The sequence below is a fragment of the Chiloscyllium punctatum genome, chromosome 48, assembly GCF_047496795.1.
Source record: "Chiloscyllium punctatum isolate Juve2018m chromosome 48, sChiPun1.3, whole genome shotgun sequence".
Classification (NCBI taxonomy): Eukaryota; Metazoa; Chordata; class Chondrichthyes; order Orectolobiformes; family Hemiscylliidae; genus Chiloscyllium; species Chiloscyllium punctatum.
This window is the reverse complement of record NC_092786.1, coordinates 59,646,069-59,668,396: the sequence shown is the minus strand read 5'-3', so window position 1 is coordinate 59,668,396 and position 22,328 is coordinate 59,646,069. Positions and strand designations below refer to the sequence as shown.

General features: G+C 40.6%; 2 protein-coding genes across 6 annotated transcripts in view; one reads left to right on the top strand and one right to left on the bottom strand.

The window, feature by feature from the left end:
- dis3l (DIS3 like exosome 3'-5' exoribonuclease) overlaps positions 1-1,090 on the top strand; it is a 56,796-nt gene extending 55,706 nt beyond the window's left edge. For 4 of the 5 annotated variants that reach the window (XM_072565389.1, XM_072565390.1, XM_072565391.1 and 1 more), the window contains one exon: positions 496-1,090. In XM_072565389.1, coding sequence (XP_072421490.1) covers positions 496-798 — 303 coding nt within the window. In that variant the 3' untranslated portion in view covers positions 799-1,090. The remainder of the gene's footprint in view (positions 1-495) is intronic. The other variant, XR_011955958.1, reaches the window with a different exon arrangement.
- tipin (timeless interacting protein) lies at positions 1,075-21,252 on the bottom strand. The gene is made up of 8 exons (XM_072565393.1): positions 21,151-21,252; positions 18,926-19,082; positions 11,759-11,852; positions 9,908-9,983; positions 6,665-6,787; positions 5,248-5,311; positions 4,016-4,216; positions 1,075-2,060 (listed from the first exon to the last, which is right to left on the bottom strand). Exons 2-8 carry the CDS (start codon positions 19,059-19,061, stop codon positions 1,681-1,683), a joined length of 1,074 nt encoding a protein of 357 aa, XP_072421494.1. The 5' UTR covers positions 19,062-19,082; positions 21,151-21,252; the 3' UTR covers positions 1,075-1,680.
- Positions 21,253-22,328: the final 1,076 nt, after the last annotated feature.

Here is a 22,328-nt window from a genome sequence, read left to right as displayed (position 1 = left end):
AAGGGCCAAAGCCTTGAGTTTCTCCTTTTGCTCAAGAATTTTTGAAAATGTGATACTCTGTAGAATAATTAGGTTATGTGTTTAGAGTGATAGAACCAGTAGGCAAATAGCAAATTGGGAAGTTATACCAGTGATGCATGACCATTGCATTAAAAAGTTTATAACAGATTAATTCAATCCCCAACTTCTATAATTCACTCAGTCTTTACTATGTGATTTGTACTTTCTCCTGTAGTGTAACGATGAATCATTTGCTCATGTTTACAATGTTCCCTGTATTGATGGATTGAGTTCATAATTGCAATTTGGTATTAAAATCAAAATGTTTAAACACTTCCTTTAGCCTGGTGCATTGCCCAATATTCATCACAAATCCAGACTGACTTGAATATTTTTAATGTGCTGAGGGTTTGATTAATTGGTTGGGTTTCTAAGTTGATTTCTAATATCTGAGTTTATGGAACTAAACTTGTCTCCCCTTTCTTGGTCAAAAAGGTAAGAATATTTGAACTCTCATCTCAATCACATCCTGACAGCATCAAATTGGACATCATCAGCAACCAACCTTATTATAAAACCAACACGGAACCTATGCACGAAACCTCACACGGTTCAAAGACTGACTTGATACGGGATGTAATCAGATCTGTTGAAGAGGCACAACTTGCTCAAGAGCATGCAAAAAGTACATCAGTCAGAGAAGAAGATAAGGAATATTGTCAAACCAAAGGCAACAGCCTCTATTTGTTATTAGAAGAAATTAAGGAACTGGCACTTCTAGATGTTGCAGTCGGATGATTGCAGTAGTTTAATCAAGACTTTGGGTCTGTTTTAATTTCTTAACCAAAACCACTATCAGACCAATATATATTAACTGAAACAATACTCCTGAAAATGGCTGTGGTTTTTCGAGCAAATTTGACAGCAATTTTACTTCTGTCTACAGTTGCACTCAAGAAAAGTGACAGGGACCTACAGTTTCAAGTAAACCAGGTGTTATCTTGAAGCCACACAAGATTGTGTAAAAGATTTCAATGTCATGAGAAGATGTATGAATATTTTTTCAACAGGATGTAAATATTATAATTTTTATTCAAGTATGATTGATACAAATTAAGTATTACAATTCAATTTGTCTTCATACCCTTTTTAGGGGTGTTTAAAAATAAAAACTTTTATTGGCAACAGTCTCATCATTAGTGCTTAAGTCCAGCTTGTAACTACTTTTTTGGAGAAAAGAAACTAAGACAGAACTAAATTGCTCTACTAGGCCTTAACAAACACTTCAATTCTTTTGAAAGCTTACACGAGAGAACAAACAAAGAATATTTTTCTCCAAAACTGGACTGTGTATTTTGACTTACACAACATCTGCAAAGGTTGAATAGTATTTAAAATGATCTTCTAACTTTAGTGTGATTCATTCTTCATCAATATCAACCAATACACAACTAGCCCTTAAACAGCAAATCTATGGCATTAAATGTGACGGTTGTCTATATCAGATCCACACTAATGACATAGATAGACAAAAATATTTCGCACAAACTTATGGCAAACATCAGTTACACTGCTGAAGGTATGGAATGATTATTTTCTGCCACATAACCAAACCTTGTCAAATTCTTTACTTTTGCCTCAAATAATCACTAGCCTGACATCCCAATATTTTAAATCAACTTACGTTGTAGTTTCTAATGCCTGTATCATTTGAGAGACATCTCTTATTTCAGTTAACTGTTCCATGGGCAGATTCTGTGAATCAGTTATTGCTTCTGGAATGGGTGTAGAAAAAGAGTCTTCAATTGTGGTTTCAGATTCATGTGTTGATACAGCACAGTCAGTTATTTTGGTTACCTCAGATAAGTGTTCTGAGGTTTCCAAACAGAGATCTATTTCTGTTGGAGACTCTGGTTGCTGAATTGGCTGAAAGGATTCAGTTTCATTTGCCTTTTTCAAATCTTCTGCATCTGGATCTTCATAGCTATCCGTAGAATCTCTTAACACCTTAACTGGATTTTGTTTGACAGACTGACTCAAGGCCGGAGAATCGTTTAGATCTGAAAGAATAAGTAAACCAAAACACATCAATGCATGAATAATCCAATTTTTATTTGTGAAACAAAAGCACAGCCAAATTGTACCAATGATTAGTGTTTGTGATTCAGTCAGAAAGCCTGAGAAGAAGTGGCCCCGTTTGCTATGCGTAATGCTATTCAAACTGCAAGGTATTGGAAAAACTAAGTTTTAGCATTTGAACTCGACAAACATTTAAATTTAGAAAGAGTTGACAAATAAAATTGAGAGCTGAACAAGGTTTCTGAAAAATGGAGATAAGGCAACAGGGTGGAATTTCACTTAAGTTTCTGATCATACTGTATACTGTGCAAAATAACGGCAGAGTTGGATTTATTGATTAGATTTAAGTCTGCATTCTGCTAACTCTTAGGATCAGGTCACATTGGTTGGCAAACCAAAAGGGATAAAACAAAAACTGCTGACGGAACAAATCAGGTCTGACAGCATCTGTGAAGAGAAACCAGAGTAATGTTTCAGGTCCAGTTCAGAACTCTATTTAAGTTTGTATTCAAAATCTATATGTTTTGGATAGTCATGAAATCAAACTTTTCTCTTAAAGAAATGGGAAAGAATAGTAACAGTAGTTCTCCAGTCCCTGAGTTCCTCAGGGTAGTGTCCTAGGTTTTTTTTTAGATTACTTACAGTGTGGAAACAGGCCCTTCGGCCCAACCTCAGCTACTTCATCAATGACTTTACCCCCATCATTAAGTGGCGATGTTCACTGATGATTTCACAATGTTCAGCACCATTTGTGACTCCTCAGATACTGAAACAGTCCATGTTTAATTGCAACAAGATCTGGCAATATTCAGGCTTGGGCTGAAACAAATGCCAGGCAATGACCATCACCAATAAAAGACAATCTAATCATTGCCTCTTGCTATTCAAAGTTGTTACCATCCTTGAATTCCCTATCAACATCCTAGGGGTCTTCTTAACCAAAATCTCAACTGGACTCTCCGCACAATGATTACAACTGCAGGTCAGAGACTAGGAGTATTGCAGCGAGTAATTTGTCTCCTTGCTCCCCAAAGTCTATCCCATCATCTACGATGTACAAGTCAGGGATTGAATAGAATATTCCCCACTTGCCTGGATGAGTGCAGCTCCAACACTCAAAGCTTAACACCATTCAGGAAAAAGGAGCCTGCTTGATTGGCACTATTTCTACAATCATCCACTCCCTCCACCACCAATGCTCAGTCGCAGCAGTGTGCTCTGCAGAAATTCACCAAAGATCCTCAGACAGCACCTTCCAAACTCTCAACCACTCCCATCTAGAAGGACAAGGACAGCAGATACATGGGAACATCACTGTCACCTTCAAGTTCTCCTTCAAGGCACACCATCCTGATTTGGAAATAAATCACAGTTCCTTCATTGTCACTGAGTCAAAATCTGGAATTGACTCCCTAATGGTATTGTGGATCTACTCACAGTAGGTCAACTACAGTGGTTCAAGAAAGAAGTTCACCACCACCTTCTCAAGAGCAACTAGGGACAGGCAATAAATGCTGGTCAGTCAGCGATGGTCACACCCTACAGAATAAATTTTCAATAAAATTTAAAGTAGTCAAAAATCAGTGCAAAAGTGTATGTTTTGGTTTTCAAAAATAAAAATGTTATCCCAAGAAACTAAATTAATTTATAAGCCATATAGACTGGAACCATATTTAACCAGCATCTTTTGTTCCAGCCACACACTTCTACTATTTACCTAGTGATTGAGAAAGCACTTGTGTAGACTGCTGAATTCTAATTTCTCCATAGTGCATAAGATAATTGTATCTTTTTTGAAGGCAGATTTTTCAGAGAAAGGAAATGTCCCACTTCCCGTTTTCAAACTGATTAGAGTCAAACTCTGGATGGATCTAACCTATTTTAAGGATGGAAATTAAAGTTGACTGTATTGAATTCGATTAGAAAACACACTTACCATTGGAGGATGTCTGTTTTGTTAACTGAAGTTTTGCTTGTCGTCTCTGAAGTGCAAGCTGCTTGTTCCTTTCGATCCTAAGCTGCTGTTCCTCCGAGAGTATGCTTGAGCTCGGAGTAGATTCTGCAGCTAATTGGTCGGGCAATGGATTGAATGGAGTTTCTAAGTTTTCAATTTGGAGGTCATTCTCATTCTCTACAACTGTAATTAAATGTTATTTCAAAAGGAGGATTGTGTTTTTGGTCGATTCATCGTAGCTCAAAAAAAAAAATCTTCTGATTGCCTGTGAACATATCTACTAAGAAAATTGAATTTAGAAACCGAGAATCTAAATTCAGTCCTTAACTGTGATGAGATAACTTAAGCCAGGGTCTCCAATTCCTGTTACTATCACTTTCCCTCCCTTATGCTGCAAAGAGTACATGTGTATCAATGTAGCAGAGCAGCATTGGTGCTGTCAGACTGAATAACCCACAGATATTCCATTCTCAATATTTACACAATACAGGCCTTTTGGGGATATTTGGTGCCTGCAGAACTGGGCTTCAGCATTGTAGTAATGGAAATCCACAAAGCTGTACTGGGTAAAAGCAGTGGCTAAAGGTAGAAAACATATTCTGGGTTTGATCTTTATCTTTGTGGAGTTACAGGGTATCAGACAGTAATTTACAAGCCATAGCCAGTCTCTGTTCCTTTGTTTAAATGGAAGAGACACAAATGAGTTCCTGTTCCTCATCGCAGTGCAGCGATTCTTGTCGGCAAGTACTTAACGCATTCTTATCCAAAATGAAGTGCAAGTGACTTCTTGAGACAGACAGCAAGAGATTTTTTTTTTTAAATAACAGCTGGGAGATCGGAATGTACTGCTAGAATTCAGGATTAATGCAGAGAACATGTTACCAGTTGAAAATCAGTTAAAAAAGGAAAATAAAGGAATCAGGGATACACTTAAATGCAGGAAAAACCACCACATACTGGTTGGACTTGAATGATTTCATTGATGCCTGAACACTTCTCTGCTCCAATCCCCAAAAAACCATATCTTACTGATCAGTGGAACAAAGATTAGATTTTGTTTTTAAAATGCAATGATAACAGCCTTAGCATCAAATATAAACCTTTGAATCTGTAGTATATTTACTGGAAAACATACTGTAAAATGTTCATTAAACTTTGATTTTGATGGGACAAATAATATAAATTTTGAATGAAGATTTGAAAGGAGCACTTGCCTTCTTTGGAAATAAAGTCTTCATGTGTAATGGGGATATCAAGTCGAATTTTCTTCAAGCAAGTCTGGAAGAGAAAAATGACACGACTAATATAAACTGCAGGAAAGGTCATTAACGTGAAACTTTAATGCTGGCTTGCTCTCCCCACAGATACCTTTCTGTTTTAAGAAATATGTAGATATGCAAGTGAAAATGAGCAAATACAAAACTGAATCTTTTAATGATGTTACATAGGGAAACTGCATAAGACTTAAACTCTGATTGGTTTTCAAATTGAACTGGAAACTTTAAAAATACCCTCTATGGCCACCTAGTGGCTGGACATTCCGACTACTTTGTGAGACAATTTGCAAAAGGGAACAGGAAGTAATAATGTAACAGTTTACCATGGTAAATTTCAGCAAAAAGCACGACCACAAATCTTAGTTAAGAGACATGTTCATGGTCAAATAAGGAGGGCAACTGCTGTTATAATCTACAGAGAGTTGTGCACCATATCCCATGGCACATTGTCCTACTCTCCATCTAAAAGGAGTATTTTTGGGACCAGATGCTCTTTATTAAGCACATTTTTCTTTCTAACCATAAGGGTAGTTTGCAGTCTTAACTAGAGATCAAAAATCACTGCTCCCATAAAGTTAGCATGCATGAATGCCATTTCCCCATAACCCAATCAGGCCAAACACTGACCAGACTGATCTATTGAAGGAGTAGGTTGCTAGATGTCTCACCAGCCAGTTCATCTGCTTCAAAATAAACAATTAGCAGACCTGCTATGTTTATAGAACTGCATTGTCAAGATATGCATAAGTAGTTGACAAAAGCACAAGCTACTCTTTTACTATTCTAAGTGCCCTGAAATGACCAACTGGCAGAGCTCTGGAAATATAAGCCAACTAATGTGTGTGCAATTAATGAAGGAAGGAGATAACAATTAACTAATTTGATGGTAGCCAAGGAATAAGCATTCATATGGACACCAAGAACTCTCCTTCAAATAATGCCGTGTGATATTTTCCTTCCATAACATAATTAATGTTACAATTACAGCTCTTCTTCCTTCCTTTGACAAGAGTGCAAGCATAGACTGTACATCTCAGTAGAGGAACAATTCCACAGACATTCCTCACCAACTAATATTATCAAGTAGGTGATACCGGGATCGATTTATTCAGAGCCATCACAAAATCTCACAAACATATCTCACACAAGGTGGCCATTTGGCTCATCATGCCTGCACCAACTTTCCAGATGAGCATGCTGACTTAGCACTTTTTGTAGCAATCTCATTCAGTGTTTCTTGCTCAACATAAATGGTATATGGCTGCGAATTGTTATGAAAATCTATTTTCTGGGAAAAAATTCATCACAAAGAACAGGGAGGAGAGAAAACAAATAAGCAATATTGAAAAGATACCTGAACTTCTTTTTTGCTACCTAAGGCCTCCACCTTTTCAATAAATTCTTCAAACTGCAATTTCGGGTACAGCCTATGAGCCCAATGCTCCATTTGCCAAAGGAGAGTCTTCACATCTTCACTCTTAACAGTGGGAAAAGAGAAGAAAACACATTGTTTACATAATGTAGAGGATTAAAGGCCAAAGCCAAATACAATGCAATAGGTCAGGTCAAGGGAAGAATTCTCTGCCTAGCATTACTCACCAAAAACACCAATGGGGAATTTTAATTTAACTGGCAATAAGTAGAACCTAAAATTGCAAATCCCTTACACAATCTACCCAATTTTAGAACCAAAAAACCCAAACTTTACTGTTTTTTGTGCAGTCTTCCACCCTCCACTCCCAGTGCATTGACAAATAAAATCTCTGTTCACATCTGAACAAAGGATAGGATAGGATAGCCTAAACCCCAGAGTGTTCTGAAATGTGAAACAAGCTTTGTCTTTCAGAAACTGATCTTATTTAGAATCCTAGCTATCTGTTTAAATTGATAAAATCCATCCTGTTTCTTACATATGGCCATTATGCAAGTGAAGTGTAATCCTAGAACATCAACATTATTGCACATACTGTTATCATGTAATGATGCATTCACGGTTTTCAGTGTATGCTACTGCATCATCGTGTTAATTCATTTTTAAAAATTGTGAAAAATTATACCCAAACCAAACAGCATAATTGCCTGTAACAGCAATTGAGGCAACATACATCATGATAACTGGAATACAAAAGGATCGGTGCTCACCAATCACTATCAAGTGAAAAGAAAGAAGAAAAAAAAGTGCTGAACCAATATATAAAATTCTGCACCAAACTTGATATTTAAGTTTCTGGGCAGTTAGCTGAATCAAAACTCATGACTCATGATAACTGTCCCTGCTCCAATTATCCACTATTCTCATCAATATTAAATATTCATGAAACAGCTCAAAGCTCAAAAGATTTACAAAACTGTATTTGATGTGCAAAAGGATCAACATGAATGAACACTCCTTGAAAAATGCTTAATCTACACTCCTGATAGCAGCTGTGCTTCTAGCAATGTCAATGTAGTTTGTTTTATTTTCCACAGTGCTATCCTCTGCACTAACTCATCTGTTAAGGTCGCACAAGAACAACCACGATAGTAGACACATGGAAGACAGGAGTAGGTAATTTGTCATTTGAAGCCTGTTTCATCATTCAATAAGATCATCAAACTCAATATCTGAACTTTCCCTCCACATATCCCTTGATCCTTTTAGCCACAAGAGCTATACCTGCCTCCTTCTTGAAAACAATGTTTTGGTGTCAACTGTCTTCTGTGATAACGAATTCCACAGACTCACCACTCTCTGGTGAAGTAATTTTTCCTTCCCTCAATCTTAAAAGATTTTTCCCTTATCCTTAAACTACGATCCCTGCTTCTAGAATCCCCCACCAGTGGGAATATCCTTCCTACATCCAACCTGTTTAGTCCTATTAGAATTTTACAGGTTTCTAAGAGAGTCCTGTCTCTTTCTTGCAAACTCCAGTGAATGCAATACTAACCAACTCAATCTCGCCTTATTCATCAGTTCTGCCATCCCATGTATCAATTTAATAAACCCTCACTGCAATACCTCTATAGCAAGAATATCTTTCCGCAGATAATTAGACCAAAACTGCATAAAATAGTCTAGATGTGGCCTCACCAATGCCCTGTATAAATGCAGTAAGACATCCTTGTTCTTGTACTCTAATCCTTTTGCTACACAAGTCAACATACAGTTTACTACCTTTACTGCCTCCTGCACTTGTACACTTACTTTCAGCAACTGATGCACAAGGACACTCAGATCCTGTTGAACATTCCCCTCCTTCAATATACAGCCATTTAAATAATGTCTTCCTACATGCGCTACCAAAGTGGAAACTTCACGTTTCTCCACATTATGCCGCATATTTGCCCCCTCACTCAGCCTGTCCAAATCACACTAACATTTTTGCATCTTCCTCACAGCTTCTTCTTCCAGCCAGCTTTGTGACACCTGCAAATTTGAGATACTACATTTTGTTCCCTCATCTTCACAGATTCCCCTCGTGCCTGGAAGCAGGCTATTTGACTCATCGAGTCCACACAAACTCCCTGAAGAGCATCCCACACAGATGAATCCCCCCCTACCCTATCCCTGTAATTCTGCATTTACCATGGCCAATCCATGTAGTCTGCATATCCCTGGACACTATGGGTAATTTAGCAATCCACCCTAACCTGCACATCTTTGGACTGTGGGAGGAAACCACAGCACCTCGAGGAAACCCACTCAAACACAAAGAGTAGGTGCAAACTCCCCACTGATTGTCACCAGAAGATAGAATCAAACCCAGGTCCCTGGCACTGTGAGGCAGCAGTGCTAACCACTGAGCCACCATGCCACCCTACATTAGTAACACATTTTGTAATAGCTGGGGTCTGATCTCTGCAGTACCTCACTAGGCAAGATGCAAAGGATGACAGATTCCTGTATAACATCCCCATTACAAGGAGTCAATGCTTCACAAAAGGTTTGGAGTGAGAGAAAATATGAACATATTAACATTACATTTGCAATGATTGGACCTATTATAAGCCAATCACTATTGTATTAAGAACAAGAGCAAGTACATTTGAGAGGCAGAAAAATGTAAAATTGGCAATTTGTTCAATGAACCAACAATGGTGATGCATGCAAGAAATAACACATTGATACAGGAAACGGCCTCTTCCATGGATTACATTTAGACAGGTTTGTGAACAGAAAAATAACACGTTTCATTATATAGCACCATTACATTGTAAAACATCTCGGGGTGCTTCACAGGAGCATTATTAAACAAAATTAAATCTGATCCACATTAGGATCTATTAATACAGGTAACATAAAGCTTGGTCAAAGACCTAGGTTTTAATAAGGATCTTAACAAGGAGGCAGCACTAAATTGATTTAAGACAACAATTTCACAGTTTAGGGCCTAGACAGCTCAAAGTGCAATGACTAACAGTCGATTGATTAAAATCAAGAATGTACAAGAGGCCAGAATTGGAGAACAGAGAGTTGAGGTTGATGATGCTTGAGGAAGTTGCAAGATATCAAGGGAGGAGGCCTCAGTAAGATTTAAAACAAAGATAAATTTAAAATCAGCCATTGACCTACACTGGTTTCTACTCTAGCAGAGGAACCTTCATTTTTCTCCCTTACCTCATGTCCTTTGCCTTTAAATCGAACAGTATTGAACAGATTCCGTAAAGCTGGCAATCCTCGATCAGAGGTCAATCTTTTACGTAGAGAAAAGGGTTTGGTAAAAGTTAGATCTCAAATAGTTATATAAGACCTCAATATCAGAAATGCAAAAGACAGTATACTATCAGATACCACAATGTGTTCTGCTAAACGCAGAATACATGCCATGACAAGATAACAAAGTGGATAAAGTTATTCTCTGAAAGAGTGAGTGCCATTTGGGATATTGAAAATTCTGTTTGTGTTACATGAGAATGCAGTCGAGGGAGCTGGTGTGGAATGGGGAGATATAGGAGTTGGGGGATGAAACATTTGAGAGTGGGGGTACAGGATGGGTTATGAGTGAAGTGGGAGATGGTAACCGTTGTGAAAGTCAAATGTATGGAGATTTGGAGAGTATTTCCTTAGGACATGATGTGCACATAATGTCCACACTTATCATCTGGGCATTAGAGGAACATGCGAACCCAATCACAATATGATACCCAAAATAAAATAAAATGGGATGACACAGTATGGGCTATGGGAAAGACGCCTACAGCCCACATAGTGATTGCTCCTTAGCGAGACAAAGCCAACTGGCTCACTGACCTACATGCAACTCCAGACCCACAGAGATATGGTCGACTCTTAACTGCCCTATTAAATGGCCGAGTAAGTCACTCAGTTCAAAGGTAATTAAGGATGATCAACAAATGTTAGCCTAGTCAGTGACACATCCCATGAAGAAATAAAAAGGAAATAAATGACATCTGAACAAATTCACTATTTAATTTCTTCACAAAATCATAACAGAATTGGTATTTAGTAGCCTGCTGTTCCTGATCCAGATCCACCTCCAGATACCTCAACAAGTCATTGTCATTGCAATAAATTAAAATGACTGAAAAAAAACACACTTCATCAATATATCTCCAAGCATTTTGAACTGAACTATTTTGTAAAATAGGAAATGTGGTATCACATTTGCACACAGCAAGCAACAAATAAAATGAACGGCTAATCCTCTCAGAATACTGAGAAAACTCACCTGTTTTCTTTCAAATAGAACCATTAGTTCTTTTATGACCACTAGTTTAACATAACTGAAAAATGCATCGCCAACAATTGCAACCTCTGTCCTGCATTAAAATGTTGCCTTTGATTGTGGATATTTTATAATCAACCTGTTCAAAAATGTGATGACATATATCTGGAACAGGTGGGACCTGAACCTAGGCCTCCAGGTTTCACTGTAAGGACATTACCACTGCAATAGAAGAGCCTCAGGCCTTGAAATGGAGCTTGAACCCATCTAACTGAGAGAAAAGAAAACCAATTACTGTCAGATTGTAACCACCACTGATGTAGCAACAACTGGTCTCAGCGTTGCTGGGCTAGAAGGAGGCAGCCAAATTCAAAGTCCCACAGCTAATCACTAACAAGTAACTGCTGTTGAAATGATGATAAACTGACAAGGTTGATAGGCTGTGTCAAGTGGTCCTCAGTCCCTCAGGATCAGCAGCCAGGAAATAATAGATACAAGACAGAAACAGCATCTGCAAACAGCTGATTCCATTGCCTGACTCCCAAATACCTGAAAAGAATTTTTACTGGCAGTTCTTTTTTCATACCTTAATTTTAGATTTTACATTCATTGATTCAATTTATATTTTAAAAAATGTTATTTTCACCAACAGGGGCTTTGGGCAGTTCAAATGACAAGCTATGATTGCAATTCCTCACTCTCCTCACTGTGCCCAGCAATGCTAGGGAACTGATTATGTCAATACTGTTTATAGGACAAACCAAAATTGAAATTTTAGTTACCGCTGAGCATCCAGTTTAAGCTGTGGTCCTTTCACACTTTTCCTGAGAACTACAGGCTCTTTGGATGGATTTCCTTCTTGTCTGTTTTCCTCATCTGAGAGGACAAACCAAAAACAACCAACAGATTAATAACAATTGGGTGTAATCATGCATTGGTTTTGTCGACAGGTGAGTAATCCTGAGAACACTATGGATTTTTCTGGGTAACACGTCCAAGTGGTTACAATGATGGAGATGGAAATCTATCATCACACAGTTTGAATCTTACCAATTATTGCTCCTCCAAATTTGTAGAAATTAGCAAGTTGCAGTTAGGAAGTTTCTTTGGACATCATTAAGCTTTACACCAATATCAGTACCAATATTTTAAACCCTTTGGTGTCTGAAATTGTTTAAATGAGGCAATCTCTGAAAAAAAATTATTCCCAATCCAACGTCCACATCGAAACAGCCTCAGAAAGTAATTATTTTATTTTTTACAGTGACATAATATGAAGCAGCTACAAACACTTGAGAACAAAACCCTAGTCATTAACAACACAGGAAGCCATTCACCCATCAGACTCCTCTTTGCTAAAGTAATCCAAAACTATCCTTGTTTAACTTTCTTATCATATATTAATTATCAAATAATCACAATGCACTATACTTTTATATCACCTTTTATTTCAAACACTTACCAATTTTCTTCCTCTGAATAGTAATGAGTGACTATTAACATTCAAGAGGGAACTCTTTACTAAAATAGAAACCATGTTGAAGGATACAGGAAAAAGGCAGGAGAATGACACCAGGTTAGACTGCTCTTTTGGAGAGCACCATAACAATTCTCTGGTTCTCTCATAATATCAGAAATACCATAGCAATTTTTATCCCACTTAAGTGATTTATTTTTCAACATTAATTTAATTCTATTCACTAGTTATTCTTGGCATTCTTAAACTTTTAAATATTTTTATATTTGACAACACATTCCTGACTCAGGAGTCATTTTTCTGAATTCTTTGACCAGCCTGACCTTATTGTTGAAAAGCCAGTCAGTTAATCCTGAACAACGATCGTCAGCCTGAAGCAAAATTACACTTTAACTTATCTCATCGTGGAGAGGCAGGGATTAATCAAGAATAGACACTATCCTTTTGTTATGGGGTCACGTCTGATCGAAGAGGTCTGTAGAATGCAGCAATATTTTTGACATATTCTCTTACAATCCCTAGTGTGGAAGGAGGCCAGTTGGTCCAGTGAGTCCACACAGACTATCTGAAGAGCATCCCACCCAGGCCCACCCTCTCCCTGTAACCCTGCATTTTCCATGGCTAATCCACCTTATCTACACATCCCTGGACATAATGAGCAATTTAGCTTGGCCAATCCATGGACTGTGGGAGGAAACTGGAGCACCCAGAGGAAACCCACGCAGATATAGAGAATATGCAGACAGTCACCTGAGGCTGGAATTGAACCCACATTCCTGGGGCTGTGACGTAGCAGTGCTAACCACTGAGCCACCGTGCTGAGTCCTTGGATTTACAGCAAATCTTTTGACAACGTCCTGCACTAACTGAAAGCAAAGGTAATAGCCCATGGGACCCAAGCAAATTTGGCAAATTGGACTTGCCATTGGTTGAATGGCAGGAAGCAGAGGGTAATGGTTGAGTATTTTTCCAATCGGAAGTCTGGTCCAATGGTGTCCCACAAGTGTCAGTTTTGGAGCTCTTGTTTGTAGTTTGCATAAATTATTTAGATTTGAATGTAGGAGGATTGATCAGTAAGTTCACAAACAGTGCCAAAATTGTTAGGGTAGTAAATAGTGAGGATGATAGCCTTAGACTAAAGGTGAATGTAGGCAGGCTGGTCAGATAGGCTGATCAATCCAGATAAATGTGAGATGATGCATTTGAGCAGGTCAAACAAGGCAAGGGAATGCATGAAGATCAGTAGGACCTTGGGAAGCACTATAGATCAGAGAGATCTTGGTGTGAACGTCCAGTGGTCCCTTTAGGTAGAGGACATGTGTATAAAATGGTTAAGCTGACACAGGGGATACTTGCCTTTATTAGCCGAGACATGGAATTTAAGAGCACGGAGATGATGCTGGAACTGTGTAAAACATTGGTAAGGCCACGGCTAGAGTATTGTGTGCAGATATGGAATCTGTATTGTAGGAGAGATGCGAGTGCACTGGAGAGGGTGCAGGGGAGATTCACCAGGATTTTGCCCCTGGGCTGGGTATTTCAGTTATGAGCTGAAAATGTGTTGCTGGAATAGCGCAGCAGGTCAGGCAGCATCCAAGGAGCAGGAGAATCGACGTTTTGGGCATGAGCCCTTCTTCAGGAATCATGCCCGAAACGTCGATTCTCCTGCTCCTTGGATGCTGCCTGACCTGCTGCACTTTTCCAGTAACACATTTTCAGCTCTGATCTCCAGCATCCACAGTCCTCACTTTCTCCTATTTCAGTTATGAACAGACAGCGGTTGTTTTCCTTAGAGCAGAGGAGATCAAGAGGAGTCATGATAGAGAATGTATAAAATTATGAGGGGCAGAGATAGGGTGGACAGGAGGAGATTTTTGCCCTTGATGGAGGGATCAATAATCAGGATGCATAGATTTAAGACAAGGGCAGAAAGTGTAGTGCAGATGTGAGGAAAAACCTTTTCACCCAGGGCGGGGTGGGAATCTGGAACTCACTGCCTGCAAGACTGGTAGAAACAGAAATCCTCATAAGATTTAACAAGTATTCAGATGTGCACTTGTGATATCAAGGCACAATGTTTTAGCCAAGTGCTGGAAAGTGGGATTAAAAATTAGGTGCTTGTTTTTGATCAGCACAGAAGGGCTTTTTTCTGTAGATCTGTATGATTTTATAACAGCAACTAAACTAGTTGCTGAAATGGACACTGAGCATCTCCGTGGGAGATCTGCTAGAGTTTACATGATTTATACTACTAAAGGAGGACAGTCTTGGGGTATGGTGGTAAATTGTTTGTAACTGATCGAAAACCGATAATGGAGAAAGTGAGGACTGCAGATGCTGGAGTTCAGACCTGAAAAATGTGTTGCTGGAAAAGCACAGCAGGTCAGGCAGCATCGACGTTTCGGGCATAAGCCCTTCTTCAGGAAGCTGATAATGGTCAATTATGTTTCCCCCCAACACCACCTTATGTACCCACAAATATCATTGTCTCCCTATTATTTCATTCTTGAATATTTCTGAAAAACAACAGCGACTTGGTTCTGAGGTTCTTTTTAAGCATTCATCAGGACAGACACAAGAATACTCAATTTCAAAGGGAACAACAATTTATACTGCATAGGAAAAGGCAGCTAATTGATTGGAAAGTGACCTTTGATTGGTGTGGTGTTACCATGGTGAATTTGCCAAGAAATAGTTGCACCCATGTTTTCTTTCATTGAAAAAGGCATAAAACATGAAAATGTTCTGTTTGTAGAGGACAGGATTCCTGCATATGAATGTTTATAGCTTTTAGCACATTAAGTGGCAGCACGGTGGCTCACTGGTTAGCACTGCTTCCTCACAGTGCCAGATACCCAGCTTCAATTCCTGCCTTGGGTGACTGTGTACAGTTTGCATGTTCTCCCTGTGCCTGCATGGGTTTCTTCTGGGTGCTCCAGTTTCCTTCCAAAGTCCAAAATGAGCAAGTTAGGTGGATTGGTCATGCTAAATTGTCTGCAACGTCCAGGAATGTAGGTTAGCCATGGTAAAAGAGAGGTTATGGGGATTGGCTAGGGGTCTGGGTGGGATGCTGTTTGATGGGTCATTGCAGACTCAATGGGCCAAATGGTCTACTGTGACATTTGTGTGGATTGGAAAAAAATGTAAAATCCCTGTCTGTAGGGTGAAGACCCCTCCAGATGTCCACTAACCCTAACTCCACACAGATCCACTAATTGTTTAGTTTGTATAGAAGGTATTGAGGGGCAACCGGTCTACTGTGGGATCCATGAGACATTTAAAATCTCCCCCTATAATGATAAGCCAGGACTCAAAACTAATCAGTTTAGAAAACCCATGTACCAAATATTTGAGGCAATGAGCTGGAGGGCAATAAACATTTAAAACAACAGATTATTTTCCATTTGTCAGGGCTTTGAGAATTACAAACCTCCCATTTGTGTCTTTAACACACTCTCGTAACTTAAATGGGAGGTTCCTCCTAACCAATATAGCCACTCCACTACTCCGGGTATTAAAAGATGAAAAGTAAACCCAATCAAAGCCATTCTGCTGTAGTTTCAAATGCTCCCTATCATCCAAGTGTGTCTCCAGTAACAAAGTAATATCCACCTTCTCCTTTCTAAGACTCAACAGTACCTTCTTCCTCTTAATTGGTGAGTGACTCCCCTTGACATTCCAGGTACATCATTTCATCAATTCATTAGCATACCCTTCTGCAGTAACATTTAAATTCCAGGGAGGAGGAACTCGAACCACAAATTGCTGAGCCTTAGTGTCACATGATCCATCAAACATAAAAACTACATAAACTAAAACCATTACATTTAACAAACCTATAAAGCTATCAAAGATTATATATACACAACAGGAGAGGACGAGGGCATTGACCCAGACCTGATCTCCGCACCGTGACCCGGTGAGCCCTCTCAATCTTCAAGCCTCTCATGCCATTCTCCAAGTTAAGGAATTTCAGCAAACAATCCTCAAAATATTCCGCAGGTCTCTCACCTTCCTTACCCTCAGGCAGACCCACGATCCAAATATTTTTTCTCCTGGCCTTGTTCTCAAGATCATCCACTTGGTCATGCAAACTATAGACCTGTGTTTCCAAGGCTTGGATCCTATCCTTAGAGGAACTGGCATCAGCTTCCACCACTGTGATTCTGTGCTCAACCTCATCCATCCTCTTTTCAATGTCTCCCATGGTAGAGTGATGGAGAAAGTGAAGTCTCAGAGTCCAGGGTATACTAGCTAGGTGGATGGAGAACTGGCTGGGCAGGAGACAGAGAGTAGTAGTGGAAGGGAATTTCTCAAAATGGAGAACTGTGACCAGTGGTGTTCCACAGGGATCCATATTAGGACCACTGTTAGTTGTGATATACACAAATGATCTGGAGGAAGATATAGGTGGTCTGATTAGCAAATTTGCAGATGACACTAAGATTGGTGGAATAGCAGATAATGAAGGGGGACTGTCAGAGAATGCAACAAAATATAGATAGATAGATTGGAGAGTTGGGTGTAGAAATGGCAGATGGAGTATAATCCAGGCAAATATGAGGTGATGCATTTTGGAAGATCCAATTACAGAGCGAACTGTATGGTAAATGGAAAAGCCCCTAGGAAAAATTGACATACAGAGAGATCTGGGTGTTCAGATCCATTGTACGCCGAAGGTGGCAATGCAGGTCAACAGAGTGGTCAAGAAAGGATATGGCATGCTTTGCTTCATCATACGGGGTATTGAGTACAAGAGTTGGCAGGTGATGTTACAGTTGTATAAGACTTTGGTTCGGCCATGTTTGGAATACCATGTACAGTTCTGGTTGCCGCATTACCAAAAGGATGTGAATACTTTGGAGAGGGTGCAGAGGCAGTTCACCAGGATGTTCCCTGATATGGAGGGTGCTGGTTATGGAGAGAGGTTGAGTAGATTAGGATTATTTTCATGAGAAAGACAGAGGTTGAGGGTGGACCTGATTGAGGTCTAGACAGGGTGGATAGCAAGAAGCTTTTTCCTCGAGTTGGGGACTCAATTACCACGGGTCATGAGTTCAAGGTGAGAGGGGAAAAGTTTAATGGAGATATGCATGTAAAGTTTTTTTTACACGGAGGGTGGTGGTAAAGGTGGGCATTATAGCGTAATTTAAGACAAATACATGAATGGGCAGGGACCAAAAGGATCTTTAGAAAATAGGAAACAGGTTTGGATAGGAGATCTGGATCGGCGTAGACTTGACCGCTGAAGGGCCTGTTCCTTAGAGTCTTAAGAGATGTACAGCATGGAAACAGACCCTTCGGTCCAACCTGTCCATGCCAACCAGATATCCCAACCCAATCTAGTCCCACCTGCCAGCACCCAGCCCATATCCCTCCAAACCCTTCCTATTCATATACCCATCCAAATGCCTCTTAAATGTTGCAATTGTACCAGCCTCCACCACATCCTCTGGCAGCTCATTCCATACAAATACCACCCTCTGCATGAAAATGTTGCCCCTTGGGTCTCATTTATATCTTTCCCCTCTCACCCTAAAACTATGCCCTCTAGTTCTGGACTCCCCGATCCCAGGGAAAAGACTTGGTCTATTTACCCTATCCATGTCCCTCGATTTTATAAATCTCTATAAAGTCACCCCTCAGCCTCCGATGCTCCAGGGAAAACAGCCCCAGCCTGTTCAGCCTCTGCTGTAATTTTCTTTGTTCTTTTGTTCTTGATTCCAGATTTTTATTAAATTCAAATTCCAGCATCTGCCATTCAAACCCAGGTCCTCAGAACATTACCTGGGTCTCCAGAATAATAGTGATAGCAGCCCTCTCCTTGTGAAAGTAAAATAACAAGGTGCTGCTCAGTTCATTGACGAGGCCCTCCACAGAGGTACGACTAATATTTAAATTAGTACAATAAATTAGGACCCAAATATCAGAGACGACAGACCATATAATAAATTTAGATTTCAGACTTCTTGCATGATTGTTTTTGCAAATTATACAGAGATTACAGTGCTCACGCTTTGAAGGTTTGCTTGTAAGCCATTTCCCCCACTGATCAATTCGTCACCGACAACACAAATGCCACATGTAGGTTTAATCAACTGAATGATAATTTCCTAGTTTCAGATTGTTTCATTAAATAGACAGCTTATTTTCTGCATTCCAATTCTTTAATCTTAAAGAAGGTATTGTATTTTATTCTATACAGTTGAAATGAAAGCTGGCTTACTACAGGTAATTCTATTATAACACAACAGTTGTTTTCCTCTACAACCTTGAGCTATAGAAAATCACTATATCCCTTCAGTAAAAAGTTTGCATTATCCAAACAACGTCCACAATTCGTCAACTGCATTATAGCCAATTTGCACTGACAAAATACACATTATTGCAGAACACCCTGTTTGTAATGGATCTCAGAATCAAAACTATTTCAATTATCCACAAAATGCATTACAATTTGAGACTGACTTACCACCATCAGCAGAAACTCCTCCATCTGCCACTTGTCCAGGGGATGATGGAGGAGGAAGAGGTGGAAAGATTTCATCATCTTCTAAGTGATCACAGTCAGGAATATCGAACAAACCATTTTCCAAAATGTCACTCATCACAGATGCTTGTCCTATTCACTTTATAAAATTAAATGAGGATGGTAAAACCATTGGATCATTTAAAATAATAATATAAAGGTTATGAAATAGTTATTTTCATTTCAGTATCTGTTGTGTGATTTTATTATTTGGTATTTGTCGTACAATACCAAATAAGAGACAGAACAATGAGAAGCCTTATTTGACTATCTCTCTTTGTCTGTGCAGCATCCACATTGACTTGGGTTTCTAATCATAGCTTTTGGCTCGATAGAAACAGGATAACAGGTGAGGACACAGGTCCCAAGAATCACCTCAGCCTATACGGGAACAGCATAGTAAAATAAAAGCACACAATGAAGCCATTTAGCCCATCATGTCTGCACCACTAATCCCACTTACCAACACCTGGTCCATTGCCATACAGGTTCCAGCACTTCTTGTGCAGATCCAGGTTTTAATTGAGTTGAGGATTTCCACTACAACTACAAAACTGGGCACTGAATTCAAAACACTAACCATCGTCTGGGTGATAAAGGCTTTCCTCATATGCCCTCTAACCTTGTACACCACTTGAATCTATGCTTTCAGATAACTGACCTCGCTGCTAAGATCTTCCCTGTCCACTCTATCAAAGCCGTTCAGCGTATATCTCAGTTTTCTCTGTTCTAAAGGAAAACAAACCTAACCTATTTAAACCTTCCTTCATAGATGAAATGTTCAAGCCCTCACAATATTCTTGTAAATGTCCTCTGTACTGTCTTTAGAGCAATCATGTCTTTCCTGTAATGCAGTGGCCAGAACTGTACACAAATCTCCAAATACTGCCTAACCCAATGTGTGTATAGTTCCTACTCTTGCATTCAACAGTTTGGCTAATGAAGGAAAACATCCCATATGCCTTTTTTTACAATGTCTTCAACCTATCCTACCATCTTTATGGACCTGTTGACATGTCCCCCAAGGTCTCTCACTTCCTTTACCCCTTTCAAGATGTGTCACTTTATTGTGTACTCTTTTGCTTTGTTTGCCCTCCTCAAATGCATAACTGTGCATATCTCCAGATTGAATTCTGTTTGCCACTTTTCCACCTACTCAACCAAACCACTGATATCATGGTATCACTGGCAGAACAGGCTTGAAGGGACACTTGCACTAGTACAACTAAATCCCTCTGCACCTCGAATTTCCATAATCATTCCTCGTTTAAGCAATATTTTGCTTTTTTTATTCTTCCAAAAGTGAACAATTCCACATTTTCCCACACTAAGTTTTAGTTTTTAGTTCGCTCACTCAACCTATCAACTGCCTTCTACAAACCTCTATGTCCTCTTCATAACATATTTCCCATCTGGTACAAGTTCAATGGGCCAAATGACCTTTCTCTGTCCTGTAATGTTTCTGTGACTACGCTTTGATGAAAACATTTTATGATGAAAGGCTTTGGAACATCTCGGAAAATTATTAAGGTCATTACAGGAATGCAAGTTGTTTTTAAAGGAGTGATCAGCCTCGATTGAAAATTTTGTTTATAGTCATTGTCTCTAGAACATCTGTCTGTATGGAATTTATACATTCCTCCCACAGTCCAGAGATGTGCAGGTTAAGTGAATTGGCTATGCCCATAGTGTAGCAGGGATGTGTAGGTTAGGTACATTAGTCAGGGTCAGTATGGACTTATTGGGCCCAAGGGCCTGTTGCTACACTAGAAACTGAACATTCACTACCACAAACATTCTGTACGCAGGCGCCGGCCCGGCACAGCCGTGTAGGGGGTCGGTGCGCAGGCGCCGCCCCGGCACTGCCCTGTCGGGTGTCCGTGCGCAGGCGCCGCCCCGGCACTGCCCTGTCGGGTGTCCGTGCGCAGGCGCCGCCCCGGCACTGCCCTGTCGGGTGTCCGTGCGCAGGCGTGAGCTGCTGGCTCCAGCTCCAGCTCCGTTAAAAGTTGGGGAAATCGTGTCCCCGAAACTGGATAAACGCTAATTCAGGTTCAATAAACGCGTAATAAACTACTTTTCTAAAAAGGTGAAGAAAAATAGATGTGTAACGTTACTGTTAAATTCTGAAAACTCTACTGAAAGCAACTTCTCTTCGAATTATAACTTACCGAATTATAATAGAATTAACAGGAATTTAGTTTTAAATCTTAAACATGAAATGACTTCTTTGCCGCAGGAGAAACCAAAGCGCGCGCTCCACTGCCCGGCCAATCAAAGCCTGATGATGGCCCGGCTCCACCCACACATGTGACCAATCAGCCCGCAGTTTACAGACCGGCCAATCACCAATGGCTGCTGTTCAAACCAATCAGAGACGGGCCTGACCTTCACTGGGCTGAATGTCATTCAGTTTTGCTGCGGGATTGGGCGATGGTAGTGAGGGGAGGGGCAGAGGGATTGGGGATGTAGTGAGGGGCGGGGCTGAGGGATTGGGGATGGTAGTGACTGGAGGGGCAGAGGGATTGGGGGATGGTAGAGTGGGGATGGGCTCAGGGATTGGGGGATGGTAGTGAGGGGAGGGGCAGAGGGATTGGGGATGTAGTGAGGGGAGGGGCTGAGGGATTGGGGATGGTAGTGACTGGAGGGGCAGAGGGATTGGCCGATGGTAGTGAGGGGAGGGGCAGAGGGATTGGGGATGGAGTGAGTGGAGGGGCTGAGGGATTGGGGATGGTAGTGACTGGAGGGGCCGAGGGATTGGAGGATGGTAGAGTGGGGATGGGCTCAGGGATTGGGGGATGGTAGTGTGGGGAGGGGCTGAGGGATTGGGGGATGGTAGTGAGGGGAGGGGCTGAGGGATTGGGGGATGGTAGTGAGGGGAGGGGCTGAGGGATTGGGGATGGTAGGGACGGGATGGGCTGAGGGATTGGGGGATGGTAGAGTGGGGAGGGGCTGAGGGATGGGGAGGGGCTGAGGGATTGGGGATGGTAGTGTTGGGAGGGGCTGAGGGATTGGGGGATGGTAGTGAGGGGAGGGGCTGAGGGATTGGGGATGTAGTGAGGGGAGGGGCTGAGGGATTGGGGATGGTAGAGTGGGGAGGGGCTGAGGGATTGGGGATGGTAGAGTGGGGAGGGGCTGAGGGATTGGGGATGGTAGACTGGGAAGGGGCTGAGGGATTGGGGATGGTCTCAGGGATTAGGGGTGGTGGTGGGAGGGGAGGAGCTGATGGATTGGGGATGGTGGTCGGAGGGGAGAGGTGGTGAGGGATTGGGGAAGGTGGTGGGAGGGGAGTGATTACAATTAAATAAAGAAGGAGGAGATTAAATATTAGGGTACGATTGCTGGTAAT